This window comes from Chanodichthys erythropterus, chromosome 1 (assembly GCF_024489055.1).
Source record: "Chanodichthys erythropterus isolate Z2021 chromosome 1, ASM2448905v1, whole genome shotgun sequence".
In the NCBI taxonomy this organism is placed as follows: Eukaryota; Metazoa; Chordata; class Actinopteri; order Cypriniformes; family Xenocyprididae; genus Chanodichthys; species Chanodichthys erythropterus.
Window position 1 is genome coordinate 33,455,943 of NC_090221.1, and position 25,220 is coordinate 33,481,162.

The 25,220-nt window shown below is 37.5% G+C and overlaps 1 protein-coding gene across 2 annotated transcripts in view; it reads right to left on the reverse strand.

Moving 5' to 3' along the window:
• Positions 1 to 8,253: 8,253 nt before the first annotated feature.
• The window catches only part of si:dkeyp-115e12.6 (centromere protein F), a 31,779-nt gene continuing 14,812 nt past the window's right edge, over positions 8,254 to 25,220 (reverse strand). For both annotated transcript variants that reach the window (XM_067384626.1, XM_067384539.1), the window contains exons 10-17: positions 22,755 to 22,877; positions 18,839 to 18,974; positions 14,436 to 16,795; positions 14,130 to 14,323; positions 13,763 to 13,907; positions 9,280 to 10,153; positions 9,041 to 9,196; positions 8,254 to 8,908 (exon numbers count right to left, since the gene is read on the reverse strand). In XM_067384626.1, the coding sequence (XP_067240727.1) occupies positions 9,066 to 9,196; positions 9,280 to 10,153; positions 13,763 to 13,907; positions 14,130 to 14,323; positions 14,436 to 16,795; positions 18,839 to 18,974; positions 22,755 to 22,877 (3,963 nt within the window). In that variant the 3' untranslated portion in view covers positions 8,254 to 8,908; positions 9,041 to 9,065. The remainder of the gene's footprint in view (positions 8,909 to 9,040; positions 9,197 to 9,279; positions 10,154 to 13,762; positions 13,908 to 14,129; positions 14,324 to 14,435; positions 16,796 to 18,838; positions 18,975 to 22,754; positions 22,878 to 25,220) is intronic.

A 25,220-nucleotide genomic window follows, 5' to 3' on the forward strand; every position in this document is an offset into this window, starting at 1 on the left:
GGCTACGGGGTGCTGGGCGACGTCAAACAAGATGCCGCATACTGTTTTGGAAACACTGACATCATGGGTCCATCAGGTTAGGTGGAGCGAAGAGAAGAACATCAAGGGAAATAGTCACAATAATGACATTATTTCTGGTTATCATGACAAAAGTATTTGGCAAAAAGAATTTGGAGCCACTCAAAGTATATCACAATTCAAGTATCTGAATGTCATTGCACTAGATAACAAAATATTAAACAAGTGACATAAGTGACATTTGACGATCTTTTTTGTGAAATGTTCATCTTGAAAAGTGTTAAAGATGCCGTAGAATGTCTTTTTAAAAGATGTAATATAAGTCTAAGGTGTCCCCTGAATGTGTCTGTGAAGTTTAGCTCAAAAACCCCATAGATTTTTTTAATGAATTTTTTTTAACTGCCTAATTTGGGGCATAATTAAATATGAGCCGATTTAGGCTGCGGCCCCTTTAAATCTCGTGCTCCCCGCCCACGGAGCTCGTGCTTGCTTTTAACAGCATAAACAAAGTTCACACAGCTAATATAACCCTCAAAATTGTTCTTGTTACAAAGTGTTCGTCATGCAGCATGTCTAATCACGTAAGTACAGTGTTTATTTGGATGTTTACATTTGATTCTGAACGAGTTTGATAGTGCTCCTTGGCTAAAGCTAACATTACACACTGTTGGAGAGATTTATAAAGAATGAAGTTGTGTTTATGAATTATACAGACTGCAAGTGTTTAAAAAATGAAAATAACGACAGTGTTGTCTCCGTGAATACAGTAAGAAACGATGGTAACTTTAACCACATTTAACAGTACATTAGCAACATGCTAACGAAACATTTAGAAAGTCAATTTACAAATATCACTAAAAATATCATGTAATCATGGATCATGTCAGTTATTATTGCTCCATCTGCCATTTTTCACTATTGTTCTTTCTTGCTTACCTAGTCTGATGATTCAGCTGTGCACAGATCCAGACGTTAATACTGGCTGCCCTTGTCTGATGCCTTGAACATGGGCTGTCATATGCAAATATTGGGGGCGTACATATTAATGATCCCGACTGTTACGTAACAGTCGGTGTTATGTTAAGATTCGCCTGTTCTTCGGAGGTCGAAACAAATGAGATTTATATAAGAAGGAGGAAACAATGGAGTTTGAGACTCACTGTATGTAATTTCCATGTACTGAACTCTTGTTATTCAACTATGCCAAGATAAATTCAATTTTTAATTCTAGGGCACCTTTAAATGTAACCTTTATTTCGTTTTCTATTGCCATGACATTCATTTATGTTTTAGAGTGGCCTTAAAGGGTTAGTTCACCCAAAAATGAAAATCCACTCATTATTTACTCACCCTCATGTCGTTCCAAACCCGTAAGTCTTTCGTTCATCTTCGGAACACAAATGAAGATCTTTTTGATGAAATCTGAGAGATTTCTGTCCCTCCATAGACTGACTTCGCAACTTTAACTTTGACGCTTTAATAAATTCATAAAGAGATCGTAAAACGAATCTATATGGATTGAGTGGTTTAGTCCAAATTTTCTGAAGAGACTCTAACGCCTTATATGATGAAATGATTTCATTTAGGCTTTTATTCACGTATAAACATTGATCAGCAAACATAAACATAAGCTCAACCAAACCTGCTTGACACGTGAGAACAAACTCTTGCTGCGCAACACAAGAAAGAACCTCGTTGGTTCTCGCATGTCAAGCGAACATGCTTGAGCTTCTGTTTACCACAACTGATGTGTGAGTTAATGAAGTTTATATGTGAATAAAAGCCTAAATTAAATCTGTTCTTTATATAAAGCCATTGACTCTCTTCAGAAAATTTGGACTAAACTGCTCATTTCATATGGATTAGTTTTACGACCTCTTTATGAACTTTTTGAAGCATCAAAGTGTCAGTTTGTGTAGCTATCTATGGAGGGACAGAAATCTCTCAGATTTCATCAAAAATATCTTTATTTGTGTTCCAAAGATGAATGAAAGTCTTATGGGTGGAAGGACATGAGGGTGAGTAAATGATGACAGAATTTTCATTTTTGGATGAACTACCCCTTTAAGTAACAATATTTCTAAGGTCACAGTAATTGTAATAGAAATCAGAGATTAATGATTTACCTTATGAAATAAGTTTTTCCAAATCCACCGTTTTCTCCTTCTCCTCCATATCAGCTGTTTACTGTAACGTTAGTGGTTTATATACTCTTGTCTCCGCACACCCCCTTTCACTGGTCCGCACAAAAACCTGTGAGAAATAATATTCGAAAATGCTTTAGACGGCCTGAGACTGACTCTAGATCAGCTTTGAGCTTTAGGAGGCTTGACCCAGTCCAGACACATAACAGGAGAGCGGTGAAGGCACAGAGGTACTGAGAAGACAACACATGACGCCATTGAAACAGAACTTCTGGCAAAGGTCTATGTAAACAGATTGTTCAACGCTGCTCTGACAGGATCTTGAGGCTCACCAGGGTTCTCACTTGCTTTGTAGATGCATGGTTACCGTATATTATGGTATATTATGATGTTGTCACCCTCTGTATTTGCAATCATTAGTTTTACTTTACTGTGTTCTGTATTGTATTGCATTTATTATGCACATAAATATGCACAGATATTTTTTGTGGAATTGAAAAATAAAATTATCTCTTTATTTATTTATTTATTTTGCAAAGGACATTGAATGGTTACGACTCTTACAAAAGACCATCTATTTTTGGAATTAAAAAAGCATGTTGCTCCAAAGATCAGGCTGAAATATTTTATTTAATAAATGAAAATGACTTTGGTATTACAGATAACTGACTTAACATTTGTTTAAAACCCATTGCAGTCCAAAAGACCTACTTCAACCAATCATCATATAATACACTTTCACACTATCTATATTCTTTACGAAACGTGAAGTTGTTGAGGGAATGTTATCTTACCTCAGCGCGCGGTTCCGTCGGGAGTGGGTGACGGTGAGGAGTTCCCTTTCTCCAGCAGACCACTGTGAGGAGGATACAGGACTTTCCCCATTCCCAAGACTTACGCGAACCTGCCAACATGAGAAGAAAAAGAGCAGGGAAGAGACCGAGAGGAGAGGAGGGGAGGAGAGAGGTCTGCTTGGCAGAGGCACACATGAAAGCTGACAGTTTATTCATCGGTTTCAATAGTTTAAAAATTTTTTCTTGAGCACTCTTCTCTCTTCTTTCATCTCTTCTTTGTATATAAACCATTGGGGTTATATCGTGATTTTATAATATTGCATATTATCGGCTCCAAAGTAAAAAAAAAAAAAAAAAAAAAAAATCGAACGGATTGGAAAGTGTTCTTTGTTGTTATAAAGAATGCAAGTGAAGTTTCACGTATTATAATCCTGGATGCTGATTGGTCAATGAAGCTTGCAGCCGTGTCGAATCGGGAGGCATTGTTATATTATAAATATACCACCTAAAAATATATATATATTTTTTAATAATTAACACCAGAAATGTGCAATAATAAATGCACAAATAAAATAACATTGCGATGTCCTGTCCACTTTTAAAGTGGCAGGCCATAACCATTTTGGTTAAAAAAGTACATGACCAGCCAGTGTTCAAAACTATCTCCTTACCTTAGTCCGATTCACAACGGTAAGCTTGTAATAATGTTTTCTAATTCGGGTGGTACTGGTGGGTTTCCGCGGGAAATTTCGAGCATGCAGCCTTTCATTTTTGCGTCATTACGTCACGTTTACATAAAGAAGGAGTCCCAGCCAGTAGGCTATATGGCATGTGGAGGATGCTGCAGGTGACGGATCATTTATAGCTTTTCTCACAGCAGCTGCAATAATTAAACATTTTGATGCTGGATTGTAATGCAGAAAGGTCCAAACAATCATTAGATTTAATCACCATTGACAGCACGAGTTATTGTAATGATTTTTTTCTCAGTTGGTCAGAACAAAAGTGGCAGACATGTTACTTACTTGTTCAAATGACATTTTCCAGTGAAAATTATTATTTTGGTCATACGTAGAATCTGTGATTCCGAAGTACAGTATCACTGATGTGTTGACTGACAGCAAACATTAGATTCATCCGCGACGAGGAGCCGTGCTGATGCACAAACCACATAAATAACTGACAAAGATGGCGAGAAAGAGGCAAAACTTCAGCTTTAAAGGTGCCCTAGAATCAAAAATTGAATTTACCTTGGCAAAGTTGCATAACAAGAGTTCAGTACATGGAAATGACATATATTGAGTTTCAAACTCCATTGTTTCCTCCTTCTTATGTAAATCTCATTTGTTTAAAAGACCTCTGAAGAACAGGCGAATCTCAACATAACACTGACTGTTACGTAACAGTCGGGATCATTAATATGTACGCCCCCAATATTTGCATATGCCAGCCCATGTTCAAGGCATTAGACAAGCCAGTATTAACGTCTGGATCTGTGCACAGCTGAATCATCAGACTAGGTAAGCAAGCAAGGACAATAGCAAAAAATGGCAGATGGAGCAATAATAACTGACATGATCCATGATAACATGATATTTTTAGTGGTGTTTGTAAATTGTCTTTCTAAATGTTTTGTTAGCATGTTGCTAATATACTGTTAAATGTGGTTAAAGTTACCATCGTTTCTTACTGTATTCACGGAGACAAGAGCCGTCGCTATTTTCATTTTTAAACACTTGCAGTCTGTATAATTCATAAACACAACTTCCTTTTGGGGCTGGGAGCGCGAGATTTAAAGGGGCAGCAGCCTGAATTGGTGCATAGTTAATGATGCCCCAAAATAGGCAGTTAAAAAAATGAATTAAAAAAAATCTATGGGGTATTTTGATCTGAAACTTCACAGATACATTCAGGAGACACCTTAGACTTATATTACATCTTGTGAAAGAACGTTCTAGGGCACCTTTAAAGGGGTCATGAACTGCATTGTTTTATAATGTTAGTATGCTTTTTACATAAAAAAAATGGTCATAATTTAGAAATAAAAGGCATTTTATACCCTGATTTTAGCCCTCTTATTTGAATGCTCTGTTTTAAGGGGCGTGTCTGCTGAGAGACTTCAGTGTAAACGCCCACTGCTGTGATTGGCTAACATATTTCCATTTGAAATAGCTAAGTATTACTCTCTCCAAAATTTTTAGCACATTTTTATTGTTACAGCTCTCAAGGTTAACTAATCATGTTGTGGCATGAAAGGTTGCAGTGTTGAATATTGTAGCTGATCACAGACATGTTGTTGAGTACATGAAAGCAGTGATCTTGTCATTGCAACTTAATTTCTGCACACTAACAAATGATTTCATCATAACTAACAGTGCAAACGCAATGCAACTAAGAGATCTCTTGAATAAAACTGGAGTTTTGGCACAAGTCCAGAAATCACTGATAAACTTGCGGTGTTTGATTGACAGCTTTAGTGACTATAAAGGCAGCGTTCTTTGATTGCTTTCTTTATATAATTTAATCACAGTTATTTTCATCCTACTAAGAGGAACAACGTGAAGTGAACGTTTAGTCACTGTTTTGATTTACTGTATAGACTAAGGACATCTGACTGTACATGAATCATTACAAATCAGATCAGGCATTAAAAATAACACAGTTAGGCTACTTCCATGTTGTTGCATTACTGTCGAGTTCATATTGTAAAAGTCTGTTTGCAAAGCCTGCTCCGAAATGATTTACGAAAGAATCCACAATGAAATCGTGATAACATTGTTGAAAATAAATAATATTCCTAGCATTAGGATCCTTTGTAAGATAATGTTATTTTTGTCTTATATTGCTCTTCTCTCCTCGTCATCTCACTAACACGCCAGTGTTTTCTTCTGAGGAGGCGGCGTTTCACCTATCTGTGACATAGATAATCACATTCCAGCATCAGTCATTCGCTGGGTCTGGTGTCAATAAAAGCTTTTATTGAACTAACAAGGAAGTTTTCAGTTCTGAAACTTACAGGATTTTCTTATAGTATGATGACCTCTTATATATGAAAAGCTCAAGGAAAAGTTGAATTCTCAATTCATGACCCCTTTAATTAAAAAAACATATAGAAATGTTTAAAGTGAAAGTTTCATCCTTGCATCTTCTAAAAAAGTAAATGTTGTTAGTCTCCAGAGTAATTACATCAATGATTGTGTGTCCTAATGGACTGGTGGTAGAATGTTTATGTGTGCTAGAGGTTCTGAGTTCTAATCCAGATGTTGATTTATCTATTTTTTTCTCATTAAAACCAGAGATGCTCATCAGTGATTTTATATCAAGAGCAGAGACGTTTGTAAGCACTTTTTTCCCACCGGAACGAGAGTCGTTAGTCTGTGTGAAGACAGCACAGTGCACAAGCACTCGGCATTTAAAAAACACCACATTCCAGCATCAGATCGACTCGTTTAACTCAAACGAACGAATTGCTTATCAACTGGAAATGTCTCTTTCGTTGGTACGTCCATGCCGTGAGGTTTCAAAAAGTGGTGGGGACAATATTAACCTTGGAAAAAAGTGTCCCACCCCCAAATTACGCCTATTCTCATACCTAATTAATGATGTCAGCCACTGACCGTGGTGATGACCCAGCACTGAATGGACTAGACGTCTGTCATCCGTGGACAGAAGCGCAATGGTAAATCAACATCAGACATGAAAGCTCAGAATTCAAAACATTCACTGTAAGGGCCACAGTGGGCCCTCTGAGTCCAGCCAAAGTTCAAGAGAGAATAAACAGAACTCCCTGACTGAGCTGATGTAAAGACCAAAATGGCCTTTAAATCCTTTAAAAGCTCTGATATGGGATATCACATCACTAGATATGCCTTTGATTTCTGCTCCAACAATGACTAACATTTCGCTTTTGAAAACACAAGTGCATAACACCATGTTCATGAGTTATCTGAATCTATTACATTATTCTGCAAAACAGGTTGTAATTTAACTGAGAACATTATTTGTGATCAAAGCAGGGTTTTTTTTTTTTAATAGATGAATAGAAATGTTTTGAAGTTGAGAAAAACATCCAGTCTAGACTCTTTGAACAACCTGTTCAGCCAAAAGACACAAATGGAGTCTTTAAAAATACAGAGAGCTGGTGTTGTATTTAACTCTAAATGACTGATTAGATTGGATAACAGTCGCTTATACTTAACTAAGCACTGAATCCACTTTGATTAAAAAGGCTGCATATAGATCTGCTGCACATTAATCTTAAAAATCTGATGTAAAATAATATGCAATGTAACAAAAGTATGGGGTAAAAGTGGTTTCAAATTCACAAAAGATCCGCAAATAAAAAAAATAAAAAAAACTCACTACTGACTGGCTACTGAAAAGCTTGTTTCCGCTACTAAATAACAGTAAAAAAATAAAGGTAATTGCGACTTTTTAATTTCACAATTCTGACTTTTTCTCAGAATTGCTTGTTATAAAGTCCGAATTTAAAGATAAAGTTGCAATTCTGACTTTTTTCTACCAAATGAGTTATTTTGCAAGAAATTTGAGCATTTGTGAGATAAGTCAGAATTGCGAGTTATAAACTTGCAATTCTGAGGGAAAAAGAATAATAATCTTTTTTTTTTCCTCACAATTGGACATTATAACACACAATTGTGAGTTTATACCTCACAATTCAGAGAAAAGACGAGATATAAACTCAAAATTACGAGGAAAAAGTCAGAATTGCAAGATATAAATATCACGCGATTCAGACTATAACTTGCAATTCCGACTTTATATCACATGATTCTGACTTTATAACTCGCAATTGTGTTTATCTTGCAATTCTGAGAAAAAAGGTTAGAATTGTGAGATATAAACTCGAAATTGCAAGAAAAAAGTAAATTGTGAAATAAAACTAACCTTTTTTTTATTTTTTATTTCATGGAGGAAACAAGCTTCCATTGGCTGATTTTATTATATAAAAAGACATGAAATTGAATCAAAATTATTTGAATCTGAGAAGGGAGAGGATACAAGACAAAATAAGCCAAGCTTTGTGGGAAATTATAGTGTATAACAAATTATACAGTTTCATTTCTCTTGTCATTTCAAAAATATTTGAATGCTTTGGTTGGCCAATCAAAATGAAGCATTGTAAGAGCCATGTAATAATACAAATTACCCAAAGAACCCCAAATTAAGCACAGATTCCTAGAATGAAGAAGGGGAGGGGAAAAAAAAAAACCAAAAAAAAAAAAACAACAGACAATTGGATTTCATTTACGTTTAATAAATGTAAATATTCCAAACTGAAAATCCTATAAACCATTTGATAGAAGAAACACATTACAGCAAATGTACAAATACACACAAGACAGTGAATCAGATAAACATTAATCTAATCAAAAACGTATCCATTCCTCAAATGCTTCATTACAAACGGACAATGATATAAATACTCCACTGTGCGTTATAAAGCTGTTAGATGACAGAGAGAGAAAGAAACAGTCTGACAGTGAATCACCATACAAGGAACGGAAACAGTCTCAGGTTGGTCTGAGTCATACCACACACACACACACACACACACACAGTTTCTCACAGTAGTGCACAAAGGCAAGTCTTCAAAAAGTGTGTCAATAAATAAGGCTATTCACAAAATTCAAGTTTCTAAAAGAGGGGCCATCACCACTTTTACGCAAACAAAAATATATTACATTGGCATTTCAGAGCTTTGTAAAAGGCTCCACTGCTCAAACAAAACTATATGACATCAATATGCACAATAAGGCATCGCCTTTCAGCTGTTGAGAACAATCAAGAAAAAGTGAGCGCAAAACTTCAAATTCTACATCACATGACAGGGCAGCACTCAGATCCTCTCGAGTGTTGTGGTGAGCAGATGACACCGTTGACGCTTACATTATAATTAAAGAGGCAGTGAAATTCCTTCAGCATGGAAACCTGAAAACAAATACAGATGATGTTGTTATGAAATGTGAATTATATTAGTATAACGAGTGGAAATGACTTCAAATGCTTCTCTAAATGCATTAAACAAACATGCGTTTCACAGCATGTACAATAAAGACCTACAGGAGGTATCAGGTGTGTACAAGTACTATGGCTCTATGTCATCATCTTCCTCTTGGGGCGTGGCTTCTCTGCGTGGGAGGGGCACTGCATCGGTTCCCAGAAGCCCCCTGCGCAGGACGTACGGACAAGCAGGTCCGCTGGGGATGTCAGCAAATCCTTCAGGAGATAAAATGGTGTGAATTAAGACAAAAAAGGAGACATTTTAAAGAATGTTCACGCTACTCTGTTTCCCTTTTTACCTTTCATGACGACCTCGGGCAGGCCGTACGGTTCGTATTCGGTCTCGTCGTAAGCGGCAGACATGCGACTGCGGTTTTGCCGGATGCGTTCAGCCAGGTGAGCTGGGTTGCTCATGGGAAACATGCTGGGTAAGAGCAGTTGGTTTGTAACAGTCTGCGGGGCCGGAGAGAGGGGCGGCGAGTCTCCAGGCTCTTTATCGCCTTCATCTTGCTCCGTCTCCAGCTGTTCTCCATCTGTCTGGGTGCAGGCATGGATGGAGGAATGTTTGTCCCTCAAATCCGGCTCTCGGCTCTCCTCTGTCTGAGTGGACACACTCTTCACCTCTGTTCTGTTAGGAACTCCAATGACCTCGCTGACCTCTGCTCTTTGACCCTGAGCAGGTTCTTTCTTGAGTATTTTTTTTACAGTAGCATGATGTTCACTCTGTTTATTTGTTCTGTCTTCATGACAAAGCCCATGGTTTTCCAAAGCAACAGTTTCCATAATGTCAATCTCATTATGCCCAGTGCATAACACATCAGAATTCGTGGAGTCTGCAGTCCCGTAGGACTTTGTGATTGGATTTGAGTTGATTACCTCTGTCTGATATTTGGTTGAGATGGAAACACTGATTAAGGCATCTTCCTGGCTGTTTGCAATAGCATCTGCCACTTTGATCTGATCCTCAAGAGACAATGAGGCAACCGGCTGAGACTCTGAATGACTGTAATCTGTTGGTTTGGTCAGTAGAGGTGACAGCTTGTCTTCAGTGTTACTAGTCATTATATCTGAGACACAGACAGGAGGAGTTTTGACGCTGTGGTTAACAGAGCTGCTCTCGCATTCATGCTGAGCATGTCCATCAGTCATCACCTCATTTCCAGTCAAAAGGTTCTGAAAACAATTAAAGGAATAGGTCTGTGATCATTTGAAAGGTATTTTATTGTAGACAAAAAAAAGAAAAGAAAAGAAAAGTCTATTATCATTTACTCACCATCATGTCGTTCCAAATATGCATGATTATATTAGGGCTTTTTCTTATAAAAAATAAAATAAAATAAAAAATCATGATGGCAATTAAAAAAAAAAAAAGCTCCAGGTTTGCTTTGCTTGTTTGTAGGGCTGAACAATGTGGGCTAAAATGTTGTGATATCAGTTGAGTCTAATTGGATATAAATGTTAAAAGCTAAGAGCAGCTGGTTTATCAGACTATTAGTATTTTTTTCAATCAGAAATCCAGGTATAGCACATAGAAGGACTTGTCCTCTTAAGAGAAACTTAAATCCATGTAGACCATTTTTACGCTTTCCTTAAATTATAAACCTACTAACAACAAACAAACAATGTACATTTCAATCTAGGGGTGTCGAGATGTACTGATATTTGATGAAAACAGTGATATTTAAAAAATTAAATATCGTTATCGTGTTAATTAGGGGTGTCACAATATACCGGTATTGGCAATAATGTTATATTTAGAATGAATAGTACACATATGATAATATGCAGTGGCGTAACTTTGTTTTAAAATGTGGGTGGGACAGGAATGTGTATGTGGGGGGTGGGGTATTGTAATTGTATTTTTACATTAATATGATATTAAAACTAATATGATAGTTTCTTCCTTACATTTACTATAATACAATATGTCTCGAGAGTATGTATATTAGTTAATAAATACGTAGATCCGCTGTTTAAAATAGATTTGCCTGATGGACTGGAGGTAGTATTTTCGTTTAGCATGCAAGAGACTCTGGGTTCGAATCCAACCATGTATGTTTTTTTTTTGTTTTTTTTTCATTAAAACCACAGATGTTCGTCAGTGATTGTATATCAAGAGCAGCGACACGTTTATGTGTATTTTGTTTTGTGATTCGACGTAACGAATAGAGAGTCTCTGCATCAGTTAAGCGATAGATTGAAGCACTCGTCCGTGTGAACACTGTGCAGTGTGCACGAGCGCCAAGAGAACACTGTTGCGCCTCTGATAACAGCGACAACGAGCACTCAACATGATTTCAAAAACAACACATCCCAGCGCCAGATCGCCTATTATTAACACAAATTGATAATCAACTAGAGGTGTTTCTTTTGTATTAGATATCCGCGAGATGATTCAAAGTGGTGGGGACAATATCGACACTTTCAAAAAGTGGTGGGGACATGTCCCACCCGTCCCACCCGCAAATTACGCCTATGATAATATGACATGTAAATTATCCAGCCACAGTATCTGGTTGACATCCCAACATACAGTAGGTGGCGGTATTGCACCTTAAAGGGTTAGTTCACCCAAAAATGAAAAATATCCCATGATTTACTCACCCTCAAACCATCCTAGGTATATAGGACTTTCTTCTTTCAGATGAATAATAAAAAAAAACATTAAAAATATCCCGGTGCTTCCAAGCTTTATAATGGTAGTGAACGGGAGGCATGATTTTGAAGCCCAAAAAAAATGCATCCATCCATCATAAAAAGTCCATACAGCTCCATGGGGTTAAAGGATTAGTCCACTTTTAAATAAACTTTTCCTGATAATTTACTCACCCCCATGTCATCCAAGATGTCCATGTCTTTCTTTCTTCAGTCGAAAAGAAATTAAGGTTTTTGATGAAAACATTCCAGGATTATTCTCCTTATAGTGGACTTCAATTGGCACCAAACAGTTGAAGGTCAAAATTAGTTTCACTGCAGCTTCAAATTGTTAAACACGATCCCAGAGGAGAAATAAGGGTCTTATCTAGTGAAACCATCGCTCATTTTCTGAAATTTTTTTTTTAAATTATCTAAGTTTTAGCCATAAATGCTCATCTTGAACTAACTCTCTTCTTCTCCTCTATTAGAATTCCAGTAGTGTAGACACTGCTAAGTGTATTACTGCCCTCCACAGGTCAATGTTTGAACTAATTGTTATATACTATTGCACTAGCATATTGCATATAAAAATTAGTTCAAAACTTTGACCTGTGGAGGGCAGTAATACACTTAGCAGTTTCTACACTACTGGAATTCGAATAGAGAAGAAGAGAGATAGTTCAAGATGAGCATTTATGGTTAAAACTCATAGAATTTTCATTTTTTTTCAGAAAATGAGCAATGGTTTCACTAGATAAGACCCTTATTTCTCCTCTGGGATCGTGTAGAATAATTTGAAGCTGCAGTGACTGTTTGGTGCCCATTGAAGTCCACTATAAGGAGAATAATCCTGGAATGTTTTCATCAAAAACCTTAATTTCTTTTCAACTGAAGAAAGAAAGACATGGACATCTTGGATGACATGGGGGTGAGTAAATTATCAGGAAAAGTTTATTTAAAAGTGGACTAATCCTTTAATAAAGGCCTTCTGAAACAAAGGAATTGGCTTTTGCAAGGAAAATATACATATTTAAAACTTTATAAACTAAAATAACTAGCTTTCGGCAGACGAGTGTATGCATACTGCACAATTCGACCCCTGATGTGATGTATGACATAGGATGTAGGAGTATCGTAAGCTTAAGATGCCTCTCGCGGTTTAAACAAATAGTGCTGTGCAACAAACTAGAGCTCAATTCATGACCAGTGTTTTGTTTCGCTCTATCCTCTGAGCTTCCGCGTTCGTCACTGCATCATGTGTCGGGTCAGAGGTTACTCTAATTTTTTTTTTCTTTTTCAAGATTTCTATAGATATCGCGATATATCGTTATTGTGAATTATTTTGGCCACAATAAGCGTGTAGTGAAAAATCTGATATAGTATATAATCTAAAAATAATTTAAGAACAGTTATTTAACAGTTAGCTAGTAATTTCAAAGTTTCTGTTGTCTTTCCATGTCAGAAATTATTATCTCTAAATATTTTGCCCAATTAGAACATTGTTTACTATGAAATACTCTTAATATGCTAATAAATAATGCTAAATGTAGATGGAAAACTGTCCATTAACTTCATTAACTTGTCAAATTTGAATGGTCAGAAGCCATATATTATTTATATATTTTTATCTAAATAATTTTAATTTGCTACATTGTTTCAACAAAAATATCAATCAATCAGTAGTAATAAAATACTGTAGTTAAAATAATGCATCATCAAACTTTTTTTTTTTAATCAGGAGGAGAGAAGCAATGCACAAGGTGAGGAAAAGGCTTAAATAAAGCCTGTTTGGAGCTATGTAGAAATGATGACCCCTGTCCTAATCTTTATTCAGTCTATATTCACAATGATGTTAGGCAAAATGTTCATGCAGCCCCTTTCCATACAATGAAAGTGAATGCTCCAATAAAAAACAAAGTGTGACTTTTTTTGTCACTTTCATTGTATGCATTTAAAAAAAAAGAAAAAAAGAAAAAGCAATAAAATAACAGTGCATTCTGCTAAATTTCTCCTTGCGTTCCACAGAAGAAGTCATACAGGTTTGGAACAACGTGAGGGAAAGTAAACAATGTCTTGGAAAACTACCCTTTTAAAGTACAGTTTCCCATATGTAAATAATGCCATGCTAAATGAACTGTTATTTACCTCAGAAGGTCCTTGAGATTCTCTCACATCATGTGTCATTTGGCTTTCAGGTGACACATGCTCTCCCAAGTTGGTCTGGTCATTTGTGCCATCTAATCCAGACCGATACATCACATCTCCGACAGTGCACTGGTGCATCATGGTTCTACAGCAGACAGAGCACAAACTGAAAGGTCTTGCATTAAAGGTTCTACATAAACATTCACTGAACCCGTGTTTACCTTCCCCATCTCAGGACCAACATACCCATAATTCACGTTGAGTACCTCACGCTGCCCTTTAAATTATTATTGAACAAACACAATTTACATTACCTTGTCGCTTATCACATATTTATCTTCAACAAATGCCAGTCAAGGAACGTTACCTTGTCGTTTGGGACTGCATGTGCAGCTTTCTGGGACTGCAGGGGAGGAAGAGCTCAAACTCTTTTAGCACGACGGAGGGAGAGTTGTTGCCTACTGTTTCTTCCATGGTCGAGAGCTTCCAGAGATCTAGTTCTTCAGCTTGTGTCCTGTTCTGCTCAGAGAGGTGCTGGATTTGGTTTTGTAATTTCTGGATCTGAAGGACACACAGAAATAAACTGTTTGATACTAATAAGGGTTTAAATGAGCAATTATAAAAAAAAAAAAAAAAAAAAAAAAAAATGCATTTCCATTTTACTAAAACTTACCTGCTCCTGAAGAGCCTGAACCTCTGCTTTAGAGTTTTCATGAAGATCAACCAACTCCTCCTGACCTAATGAGGAGCCGTTTTGGGATTCTTTGTTTGTACTTGACAGCTCTTTGTTTTCAGTGTTCACTAAAAGTAAGGCATCTTGTTTCGCAGAAGTGTCTTCGCTCAAGTGCTTCAGTTTCAATTTCAACTCTTCATTCTCTTGTTTAACAGTCAAAAGCTCTTCCTTTATCACATCTCCCTGTAGAGCAAGCTCCGAATTCTGGGCCTTTAACATATTCAACTCAAGTTGAGCATCTTGTAATTCCTTTGTTACTTGTTCTAGCTTCTTGATATCATCTGTTGAAGGTTCTGGAATGTGATGTTGGAAGTTCAGAACATCTAACTGTTCATTTGGCATTGCGTTTTCTTCAATTACCTCAGAAAGTCCTGGTGCTTCTGAATTTGCACTAGAATTGGGAGCATTTTCGCAATATACGTCTGAAGCGAGACGTAATTCATGTGGCTTGGAAGCTTCAGTCACTTGTAGCTTATAAGATATCTCACTAGTGTTGGTTTGATCAAGGTTTTGACTAACAGGCAGCTGTGCAGTAGGCTGAGAGACCTTCTTCAAAATCGGTAGCGTATCCTCACTAAACATTTCATGGTCACTTATACTTGTGTTGCTAAAGACAGAATCGCAGCTTAGTTCTCTTGAGATCTCTGTAGACAGTTCAGGAGGCGTAGAGAGGTCATTGGGGGCGATGTCCATCCTTGTGCGTTTTTCTTCAAGAAAATGGATTTTCTCCAGACATTTCTGCAGTTCCTCACCCTGCTTCTGGAGGGCGCATTCTTTATCATGCAAGTCTTCCAGCAGGTTCTCAATGTGCTTGCTCTGACTTTCAAAAGCTTGGGTAAGTTGCTTAGTCTGAGCGATCACTTGCTTCTGTAGGTCCTCCAGCTTTCCTTGAGCTAGTTTCGCCTTCTCAGACTCTCTGTCTCGTGCTGCCCTCAAGCGCTCCACCTCCAAAACTAAAATGGTAGTGCTGTCCAAATCTGAAGCATCTGTGCTCAATGCTCGAGTCCTGCCTGTCTCTGCAGCTGAGGTCTTGTCCTCTGCTGGTTTAGTTTGTGCTCCAAGATCCATAATTGTTCTGGTTTCTTTAGAGACTTCTGCATTGTGAAGGTTCACAGAATCACAGATGGAACCAGGAGAAGGAACCAAGTCTCTGTTTTCTATAACAGCAGCATTCTTTTCTGCATTTGGGTGGTGTTCTAGTTGTAAATATGTGACAGGAAGATTTTCTTTTGATATCTTCTCTTCTAAACTCCTAGACATCTGAAGACTGTCCAGATCCTCTTGAAGCTGTGCAATCTTTAGTGCTTCTACTTCCTCTCTTCTGATCTGCTTCCTTTCCTCTTCTCTCTCCCTCTCTCTTTCCTCCCGTTCCTGTGCAAGCTTGAGGTGAAGGTCCTGCAGGTCCTTCTTCATTCGCATTATTTCTTCCTCCATGGCCGTCTCCTTTTGCTTCATCTCAGCCAAGACGTTCTTCAGCTGGGTTCCTTCTTCCTGGTCTCTCTCCTTCTCTTCCAGCCTCACCTCAGCTTCTCTTTCTATCACATCAAGAGTTTCTCTCAGTTTCAAGCTCTCCTTCTTCTCTTGTTCCAGCTGGGTTTCCAGTTTCGCCACACTGTCTTTGAGCTCAAGAGCTTTGGCGCGTTGCTGCTCTGTCTGGGTCGAGTGTTTGCGGCTCAGCTGTTTCAATTTGGTCCTGGCCTCCGTTTCCGCTTTCCTCTGGGTTTCGAGGTCTTCGAGTCGCTTCTGAAGCTCGTATTTCAGATCTCTAAGTTCTTCACGAAGCTCTGCATTCTCCTTCTTCAGATCTTTTAGAGGCGTCGAGCCACGTTTTTCTGTCTTACCTGTTGTGCCATATGAAATATCTACCTGTAGGCTGCAAGAGATGTCCGATTCACTTTTAGGCATCATACCACTGGTTGAGTCAGATGTAAATGATTCTGTGTCCACATCTTCAATACCCGTGTCGTGTTCAGTCACTGAGGTGTCTACATCCGTTTCACTTAGCTTTAGAGAGTCACTTGGATGTGTTTGACCTCCTTTTCCTTTAAATTTCTGTGATTCCTCAGACTCAAATTTTCTGATGTGCTCAGAGTCGATGCCTTCTCCTGGCTCTCTGCCGGAAGGGTACTTCATTAGATCCTCTTCTCTTGTTCGTCCTATTTTAGGGGTCCTCTTTCTCTGAGAGGAGTGGTTGTAAGGAGGAGACAGATCATGATGGAGGGAAACAGAGGAAGAGAAGCAGTCTCCTGCAGAGCTGAAGTGAGGAGCGGCCACAGCTGGAGGAGGAACGGCCAGCTGAGCTAAAGGAAAGAGAGGAATGAAGAAAATGGAAAAATTAGCAAATTATATGGTAAATATTATTATTAGGCAAATATAGGTAAATATAGAAAAATATAGGTGTTTAAGCAGTTATTGAAGCAAAAAAGAAAAGTATATAACAGTGAAGCATTGCCTCAAATATTATATTGCTTACAGACTGGGTAAACCCAGCCTGATCTGCCGGCCATTTGATTTCGCCCGGCAACTCAGTCTGGAAACCCGTACATTCATTTCTACGGCTTCTGTTACACTTTTGCGGGAACCAATTACAGACTGGCTTATCCACCTTGCTCGCTATTGGTGGGTATAACACGATGACGATAGAGAAGCACGGCAAGCACGGCCGTCAATCCAATTCCTTTTAACCTCTCGACGATGCTGAATGATTTTTCGTTTAGCAAACAAATCGCTCGAGTGGGTGTAAATAACACTCACTTTCATGTTTTTTTTTTTTTGCACAACCTGCAAAAATCGCTCGATGCAATTGCTGCTTCTGCAAACCGCTGATCAATGCTACAAACCAACACAAACTAAACCTGTCTGGAGTTTTTGCGTCGCTCTGCAAAGTACGTCACCAGGATCGTTGATCTGATTGGTTGAAGGACTGTCCAATTGCATGAATAATGCTCGTTGATCACGCCTCTTGTGCAGTAGAAAATACATACAGACTCCCCAGACCAATGTTCAATTTTAAATTGAGCTTGGTCTGGTGATAGCCAGAGAATATTGCTTATAAAACCCTAATAAATAGTTATACTTATTCCTATAATAACAATAATATTCATAATAAAATATAATAATAATAATAATAATAACAACAACAACAATACACTAATTAACAATTAATTAGAAAAAAATTGGTATATAATAATAATAATAATAATAATAATAATAAAATTAGAGTAGGGATACAACTAATCAAAAAAAAAAAAAATCAATTATCATCGAAAATGAAAATAATCAACAATTAATTTGATTATCGATTAATCGCATCTGTGCACTGTGCTCGGAAACCATCAGCCAGTCACGTCACTTTACAGTAGTGAATAACCTATTTCTAAGGACAAAAGGCATATGGAAAATTGTGGAGGACACAGAGGGAGCTGCTGGAAAGGTACATGATCCAAGCTGTCCAAAACATGAGAATGCTTTTACAAGCATTTACAGCGTCTTCCCCTCTCATGCTTTGGAGGAGGTGTGTGCCGTTTATTGACTTTGACACGTTTTCCTCTGCACATAATTTATATTTTACGGTTATATCAGTCTTGTTAAAATTCAACGAACAAGTGGTGCGTGCATGTGCATCAAACAGACGGAGTGCAGTAGAACAGGAGTGCAATAATTCTGACTATAATAAATTAAGTCTAGATTTAAAAAAAAAATGTACATGTAACAAGTAATCATATTAATGAGAGCAGTAACAGTAAAGGCACTAATGTTGGTTGTGTAATTTCACCACTTAATCAGGATTTAATCTGTTACAGTGGTATAGCCCAATAATGCAATATAATTACTATGTTCAGACGAGTGAATGCGCGTGTTCCTCATACCTCTTGCAAGTTAACATTTTGTGCTTTGGTTTTTGTTTATTATAATTTTTAATTTAGTCATTTTAATTTCTGCTTTTTAGGTTTAGAATGTAATGTTTGTATTTTAACCTTTTGCTTATAACATACAGCATAGCTTACATAGATACATTCACTAGGCTTTATATTAGCATTAAAAATAATTTTAATTACACAGTATATATATGTTTTGATCTCAAAAAGGCGAGGAGTTTGCATCTATCTTATTCAGATTTCTAATAAAATAAAATAAAATCTTATAAACCAACCGAGGATATAAATTTTGGGGGTCCACTTTTTTTCACTGGCTTGTCTAACTAATCACAGACTTATTTTTTGAAGGTGCACTGTCAAAGCCTGGCCAAAAGGGGGAGGCAAACACATATGATGCGTGTAACAGGGCGGGGCCAACACACACAAACACAGTTCACCGTGTGGACGAGATTCTTCCCGACTCACCCTGCAGTTCTTTAATAAGCTTGAGGGCCTCAGCAAGCTCTTCGGTCAACCGCTTCACTTCCTCCTGTAGAGCTTTCTCCTGTTTCTTCATCTGCCCCAGAGACACAGTGAGACTCTCGTTTTCCCTCAGCGCCTCCTACAGGACAAGATTAGAAGTGCACGTACAAAATAAAGCTCAACAGGCTTGTCAAATGAGGTTAATGATTAAAGATAATTTTCATCCATGAGCCGTAAAACTACATTATACAAGTGTATTGTTGCACAAACAAAATTTAATAGTGAAAAGCAACCAGAATCCTCATAGGTGTTCAAGGTGAGGCACGCTGGACAAAGACACACACCTAATACACAAAATGAAGGTATTCAAGCAGACAAAGAAGTTATCTAACTGCAATCCTGATCTGCATATAACATTACTCTGCTCTTGAACATCATAAAAGCTTTTGGTGATTATAATACATGACTCTTACATTGTACGCGTACCGTCTAAAAATAAAGAGCTTAAACCCAAGCCCCAGCATGAAACAAGTCATAAGGAGATAATGGTGCTATATCTGAGACTGTATTCAGCTGAGTCAGTAACAGTACTGTTGCACTGAGAGCTTCGTCTGTGTGACTATGTCTGGGTCTCTGTTCAAAAGTTTGGGGTCAGTAAGAGAGATTTTATTTTTTAAAGAAATTATTTGTTTTGTAACAAATTACTTGTATTCGTCAACAGTAAATACTTTTACATTGCTACAAAAGATTTTTGTTTAAAAAAAAAAGAAAAAAAAAAAAAAAAGTAAAAGAATACTTTTGAAATACTTTTGAAAAAAATGTTTCCACAAACCTATTAAGCAGCATAACGATTTTCAACATTGATAAAATAAATGTTTCTTGAGCAGAAAATGAGCATATTATGATGGGAATAAATTACAATTTTAAATCTATTAAAAAGTAGATAAAAGTTATTTTAATTTGTATTAATATTTCACTACATTGTTATTTTTACTGTATTTTTGAACAAATAAACGCAGCCTTGGTGAACATGACAAAAATTCACACCAACCCCAGACTTGTGATTGGTAGTGTACTTCTGGGGACATTCTCAAAAAGGAAATTTAAATTAGCCAAAAAAAATCATTTTTGTCTGGCAGCAGGTAGTAATATTCCACCCTGTCATAACTCTGCCTTATCTACCAGACACTGTGACTGGCGATTCAGATTGGACTTTGACAATGCTGTTCAATAACAATGACACTCTTGTTGAGGTATGCGTCTGATTCATTGAACATCAGTGCATCTCTGTCCTATCATTTGTATTATGTTATTCTTTATATTTGATCTGAAAAAATTGGAAATAATTATTTTTCATCCTGATTTCTGAGCTAGGTGCACCAAAATGCTGATATCCCTAGAATTTAACCAAATCCTAAAACCTCATTTTAAAGGGTTAATTCACCCAGAAATGTAATTACTCGCCCTCATGTCGTTCCAAACCCGTAAGACTTTCGTTCATTTTCATAACACAAATTAAGATATTTTTGATGAACTACGAGCGGTGTATGACTCATCCACAGACAGCAATTTAACCAACATTTTCAAGGTCCAGAAAGGTACTAAAGACACTGTTAAAACAGTCGATGTGACTGCAGTGGTTCAACCTTAATTTTATGAAGCGACGAGAATACTTTTTTGTGCGCAAAAACAAAAAAAGCAACTTTATTCAACAATATCTTCTCTTCTGTGTAATTCGCATACGCTGTTTATGTCCAGCACTTCCAGGTTCTTGGTAAGAACGTCGACTCATTTTTGGCCGACTCTTGAAACAGCATCACACGCATGCCTCGTACTGCTCAAGTGATCAGCTCTGGCTAATACTAAAGCCTGTGTTTGGACATAAACACGGAAGCCTTCACTGTGCTTACTGTGTCACCTGTGTAAGGATAATGACAGAAGAGAAGAGATTGATAAAGTTGTTATTTTTGTTTTGTTTTTGCGCACAAAAAGTATTCTCATCTCTTCATAACATTAAGGTTGAATCACCGCAGTTACGTCGACGATGTCTTTAGTACCTTTCTGGACCTTGAAAGTGTTGGTTAAATTGCTGTCTGTGGACGAGTCATATACCTCTTGAATTTAGGGCTGGGTATCGTTCAAAAATTTTCGATACCGAGACGATACCGATACCTTGACTTCGATACCGATACCTAAACGATACCTTTTTCGGTACCAGTTTTAAAAAATCTGTTTAAACAAGATTACATAACCTCAAAAAAACTTTGGTTTTATATTTTAACTTTGTTGACTTTTTATCAGACTCAAAGACTCCTGTCCTGAGCCACTGCGGGGAACAAAAAGCGCACAAATTAACAAAATTTACCCAACACAATAAATCAGTGCAAATAGTTTTAGTAAAGTTTAGTTTTCAATGCAAAAAATTAAGTATGTGAGGCTCTTTTTAAATCACTCAGCAATTGTTCTTCAAAAAATTTATTATTATTAACAAGATCAAAGCGGAAGTAAGAGTGACGCAAGTTCGTTGCGTCTTACCGTGAAATAAGAGTTCTGTGTCTTCATTAAAATCAACACATTAATGATTCATCTCTCATCCACCCGCAATTAATTTGAATGTTATTTTTTTATTACTTGGACCGACCCGCAGATTATCCGCAGTATCAGGAGGACGCTGATACCTCTTTTTCAGCAGAATTGTTCGCGTTCTGGAGCCAGAGGCAGAGCCTGTGCTCGTGCAGGTGAACGAGCCTGTCACGAACCGGTCGCGTGTTTCCATAGACTTGAGGGAGGAACGCTGATGTAAAGCTGCTGTGTGTTGTACCTGTCCATAACTAGTCTAAAAAACATTGCGCGTTCCGCTGTTTCTGCAGGCAGTGCTACACTTTTGTTTTCTGTTAACAGTATCTGTAGTGAACCGGCTGCTCACATAAACAGCCGTTTCTCACCCGTCCATTCGGAGATAAACTGAAAACGAAACCGTTGATTCAATCGCCCTCTCGCACATTTAGATATAAATAACAATGTAGCGCAACGTTACTTGCTCCTCAACGAGACAGCGAAAGCATTTCTCCGCGCCTCTCCTCGATCGGCTCCATTCTGAGGTACCGAAATTTGGTACCGAATGACAAGACACTTTGATACTCGGTAGTATCGAGGCAGTTCGATCGGTACCTAAAAAGTATCGAGTTCGGTACCCAGCCCTACTTGAATTTCATCAAAAATATCTCAACTTGTGTTCTGAAGATGAACGAAGGTCTTACAGGTTTGAAACGACATGAAGATGAAGGTGAGTAATGACACAATTTTCATTTTTGGGTGAACCAACCCATTAATGACCCCTCCAGAAAGAAAAATGGTTAATAAAGAGACTAAATGTCTTCATATTCAAGATTAATATAAATAATAAAAAAAAAGTTATTTAGATGCACCACCATTCAAATGTTTGACGTCGGTAAGATTTTGTAATGTTTTTAAAAGAAGTCTCTTCTGCTCACCAAAGCTGCATTTATTTGATCAAAAGAAAATAAAAATAGTAATATTGTGAAATATAAAAATTTAAAAAAAAATTTTTAGAATATATTTTAACATGTAATTTATTCCTGTGATCAAAGCTTAATTTTCTGCATCTTTACTCCAGTCTTCAGTGTCACATGATCATTCTAATATGCTGATTTACTGCACAAGAAACATTTCTGATTAATACCAATGTTGAAAGCAGTTGTGATGCTTCATATTCTTTGATGAACAGAAATAAATCTTTTTTAACATACTGTCTTTACTGTCACTTTTGATCAATTTGATGCATCCTTGCTGAATAAAAGTATTCATTTAATTATCTTGCTGACCCTTTTGCTGAACTTTTGAATGCTAGGACCTCAGTTTGTCTCTCGGGACAGTGTGATTATGCATGTTGTTGTACCGAGAGTTTGGCCTCAGTCTGAGTCTCTCTCTTCTGACTCTCTCTCAGGTCAGTCTCTGTGTTCTTCAGTTTTCCTCTCACATCCTCTAGATCTCTCTCCAAACTCTGCTTCTGCAAACACACCTGAGAGAAAGACGAACAGTCAGCAGAAAGATTAGACTGTGTGCCAAGAGAAAAAGCCGTGTTTGTGGCAGATTGATGGTCATGTCACTTATTTTCATGCAGGATGCCACGCAAACCCATGTTATAGGAACTGTGACAAACATGATGAGATTTATTTGAAGAAACGTAAAATGCAAAACATCCTTTTCAAGCGTCTTGCAGTTTGACCAGATGATGTACAAACCATGCAGACCAAAGTTTACTGAAGTGAATCCAAAGGCTTATTCATGTGAATTAGACATTCATGCAAACCACATATCTAAAATATTTTTGTGCTCACTATCCAGATTTAGAATCATGTAAAATATCTTATGAAAAGGGAAACATTTAAAAATTGCCATAATCAAAGTAGCAAAGTCAAAACAGCACATTCCATGACCTCAAGTCAGCTGAATCAGTTTTGTTTCCCACCAGCATAGAGAACATTATTGATCTCTGTATTGACATGTTTGTATCACGTCTCTTACTTCAACACACAGTATCTTATCAGCACTATAAGAATGCCTAACTCTACAAAAGCAATAAAACAGGGCTCAGAATCGTACAATACTTGCTAAATGCATTAATCAATATAATACCAATCACTGAACTATACATCTATGGTTGATATTTCACTACCAACATACACACACCAAACTTGGTCACCTCCATATCTCCTCGTACCCATGTCTCTGGAGAATATTAGACATTTCTGAAAAAAACATGCTATGAGATTCAAACAGACATCACACTGAGATTACGACACTGACCTTCGCTCTAGTGTCCTCTGAAGAGGAAAAACAGAAAGAGGAAAAAAGGAATAGAATTGTGTGAGAAAACATGAGCAGTGGGAGCATGAGAGAGAGGTGACATTAGTGCATTGACCAATGGACACCTGTTCTGGAGCTCCCATGAGACAAAGAACAAGAGCCAGAGAGAATAAAGCGAGAAATGGACAGACAGCAGAAGCTAGAGTTTAATCTAGAGTACATAAACTGCAATCAGGCTAGTCTTCTGGAAAAATGTAGTTTCTGCAGATTATTAATAGCTGACTGCACTGAAGTTATTTAAGGAAATAGAAGTGAGTAGCGGCAAGTGGTGCTTGTCTAAACACTAGACAAGAAATGATTGCATTGCGTGTTCTAGTTGATTACTGGGGTACAGCTAGGGCTGGGTATCGTTCAAAAATTTTCGATACCGAGACGATACCGATACCTTGACTTCGATACCGATACCTAAACGATACCTTTTTCGATACCAATTTTATAAAATCTGTTTAAACAAGATTACATAACCTCAAAAAAAAAAAAATATTTGGTTTTATATTTTAATTTTGTTGACTTTTTTTCAGACTCAAAGACTCATCTCCTGAGCCACTGCGGGGAATAAAAAAAAGCACAAATTAACTAAATTTACCCAACACAATAAATCAGTGCAAATAGTTTTAATAAAGTTTAGTTTTCAATGCAAAAATTCAGTATGTGAGGCTCTTTTTAAATCACTCAGCAATTGTTCTTCTTCAAAAAATTAATTATTAACAAGATCAAAGCGGAAGTAAGAGTGACGCAAGTTCGTTGAAATAAGAGTTCTGTGTCTTTATTAAAATCAAAACATTAATGATTCATCTCTCATCCACCCGCAATTAATTTGAATGTTATTTTTTTATTACTTGGCCCGACCCGCAGATTATCCGCAGTATCAGGAGGACGCTGATACCCCTTTTTCAGCAGAATTGTTGCGTTCTGGAGCCAGAGGCAGAGCCTGTGCTCGTGCAGGCGAACGAGCCTGTCACGAACCGGTCGCGTGTTTCCATAGACTTGAGGGACGAACGCTGATGTAAAGCTGCTGTGTGTTGTACCTGTCCATAACTAGTCTAAAAAACATTGCGCGTTCCGCTGTTTCTGCAGGCAGTGCGACACTTTTGTTTTCTGTTAACAGTATCTGCAGTGAACCGGCTGCTCACATAAACAGCCGTTTCTCACCCGTCCATTCGGAGATAAACTGAAAACGAAACCGTTGATTCACTCGACTTGAGGGACGAACGCTGATGTAAAGCTGCTGTGTGTTGTACCTGTCCATAACTAGTCTAAAAAACATTGCGCGTTCCGCTGTTTCTGCAGGCAGTGCGACACTTTTGTTTTCTGTTAACAGTATCTGCAGTGAACCGGCTGCTCACATAAACAGCCGTTTCTCACCCGTCCATTCGGAGATAAACTGAAAACGAAACCGTTGATTCACTCGCCCTCTCGCACATAGGGTCTCTCTCGCGCGTATAGTTTTATATATTTAGATATAAATAATAATGTAGCGCAACGTTACTTGCTC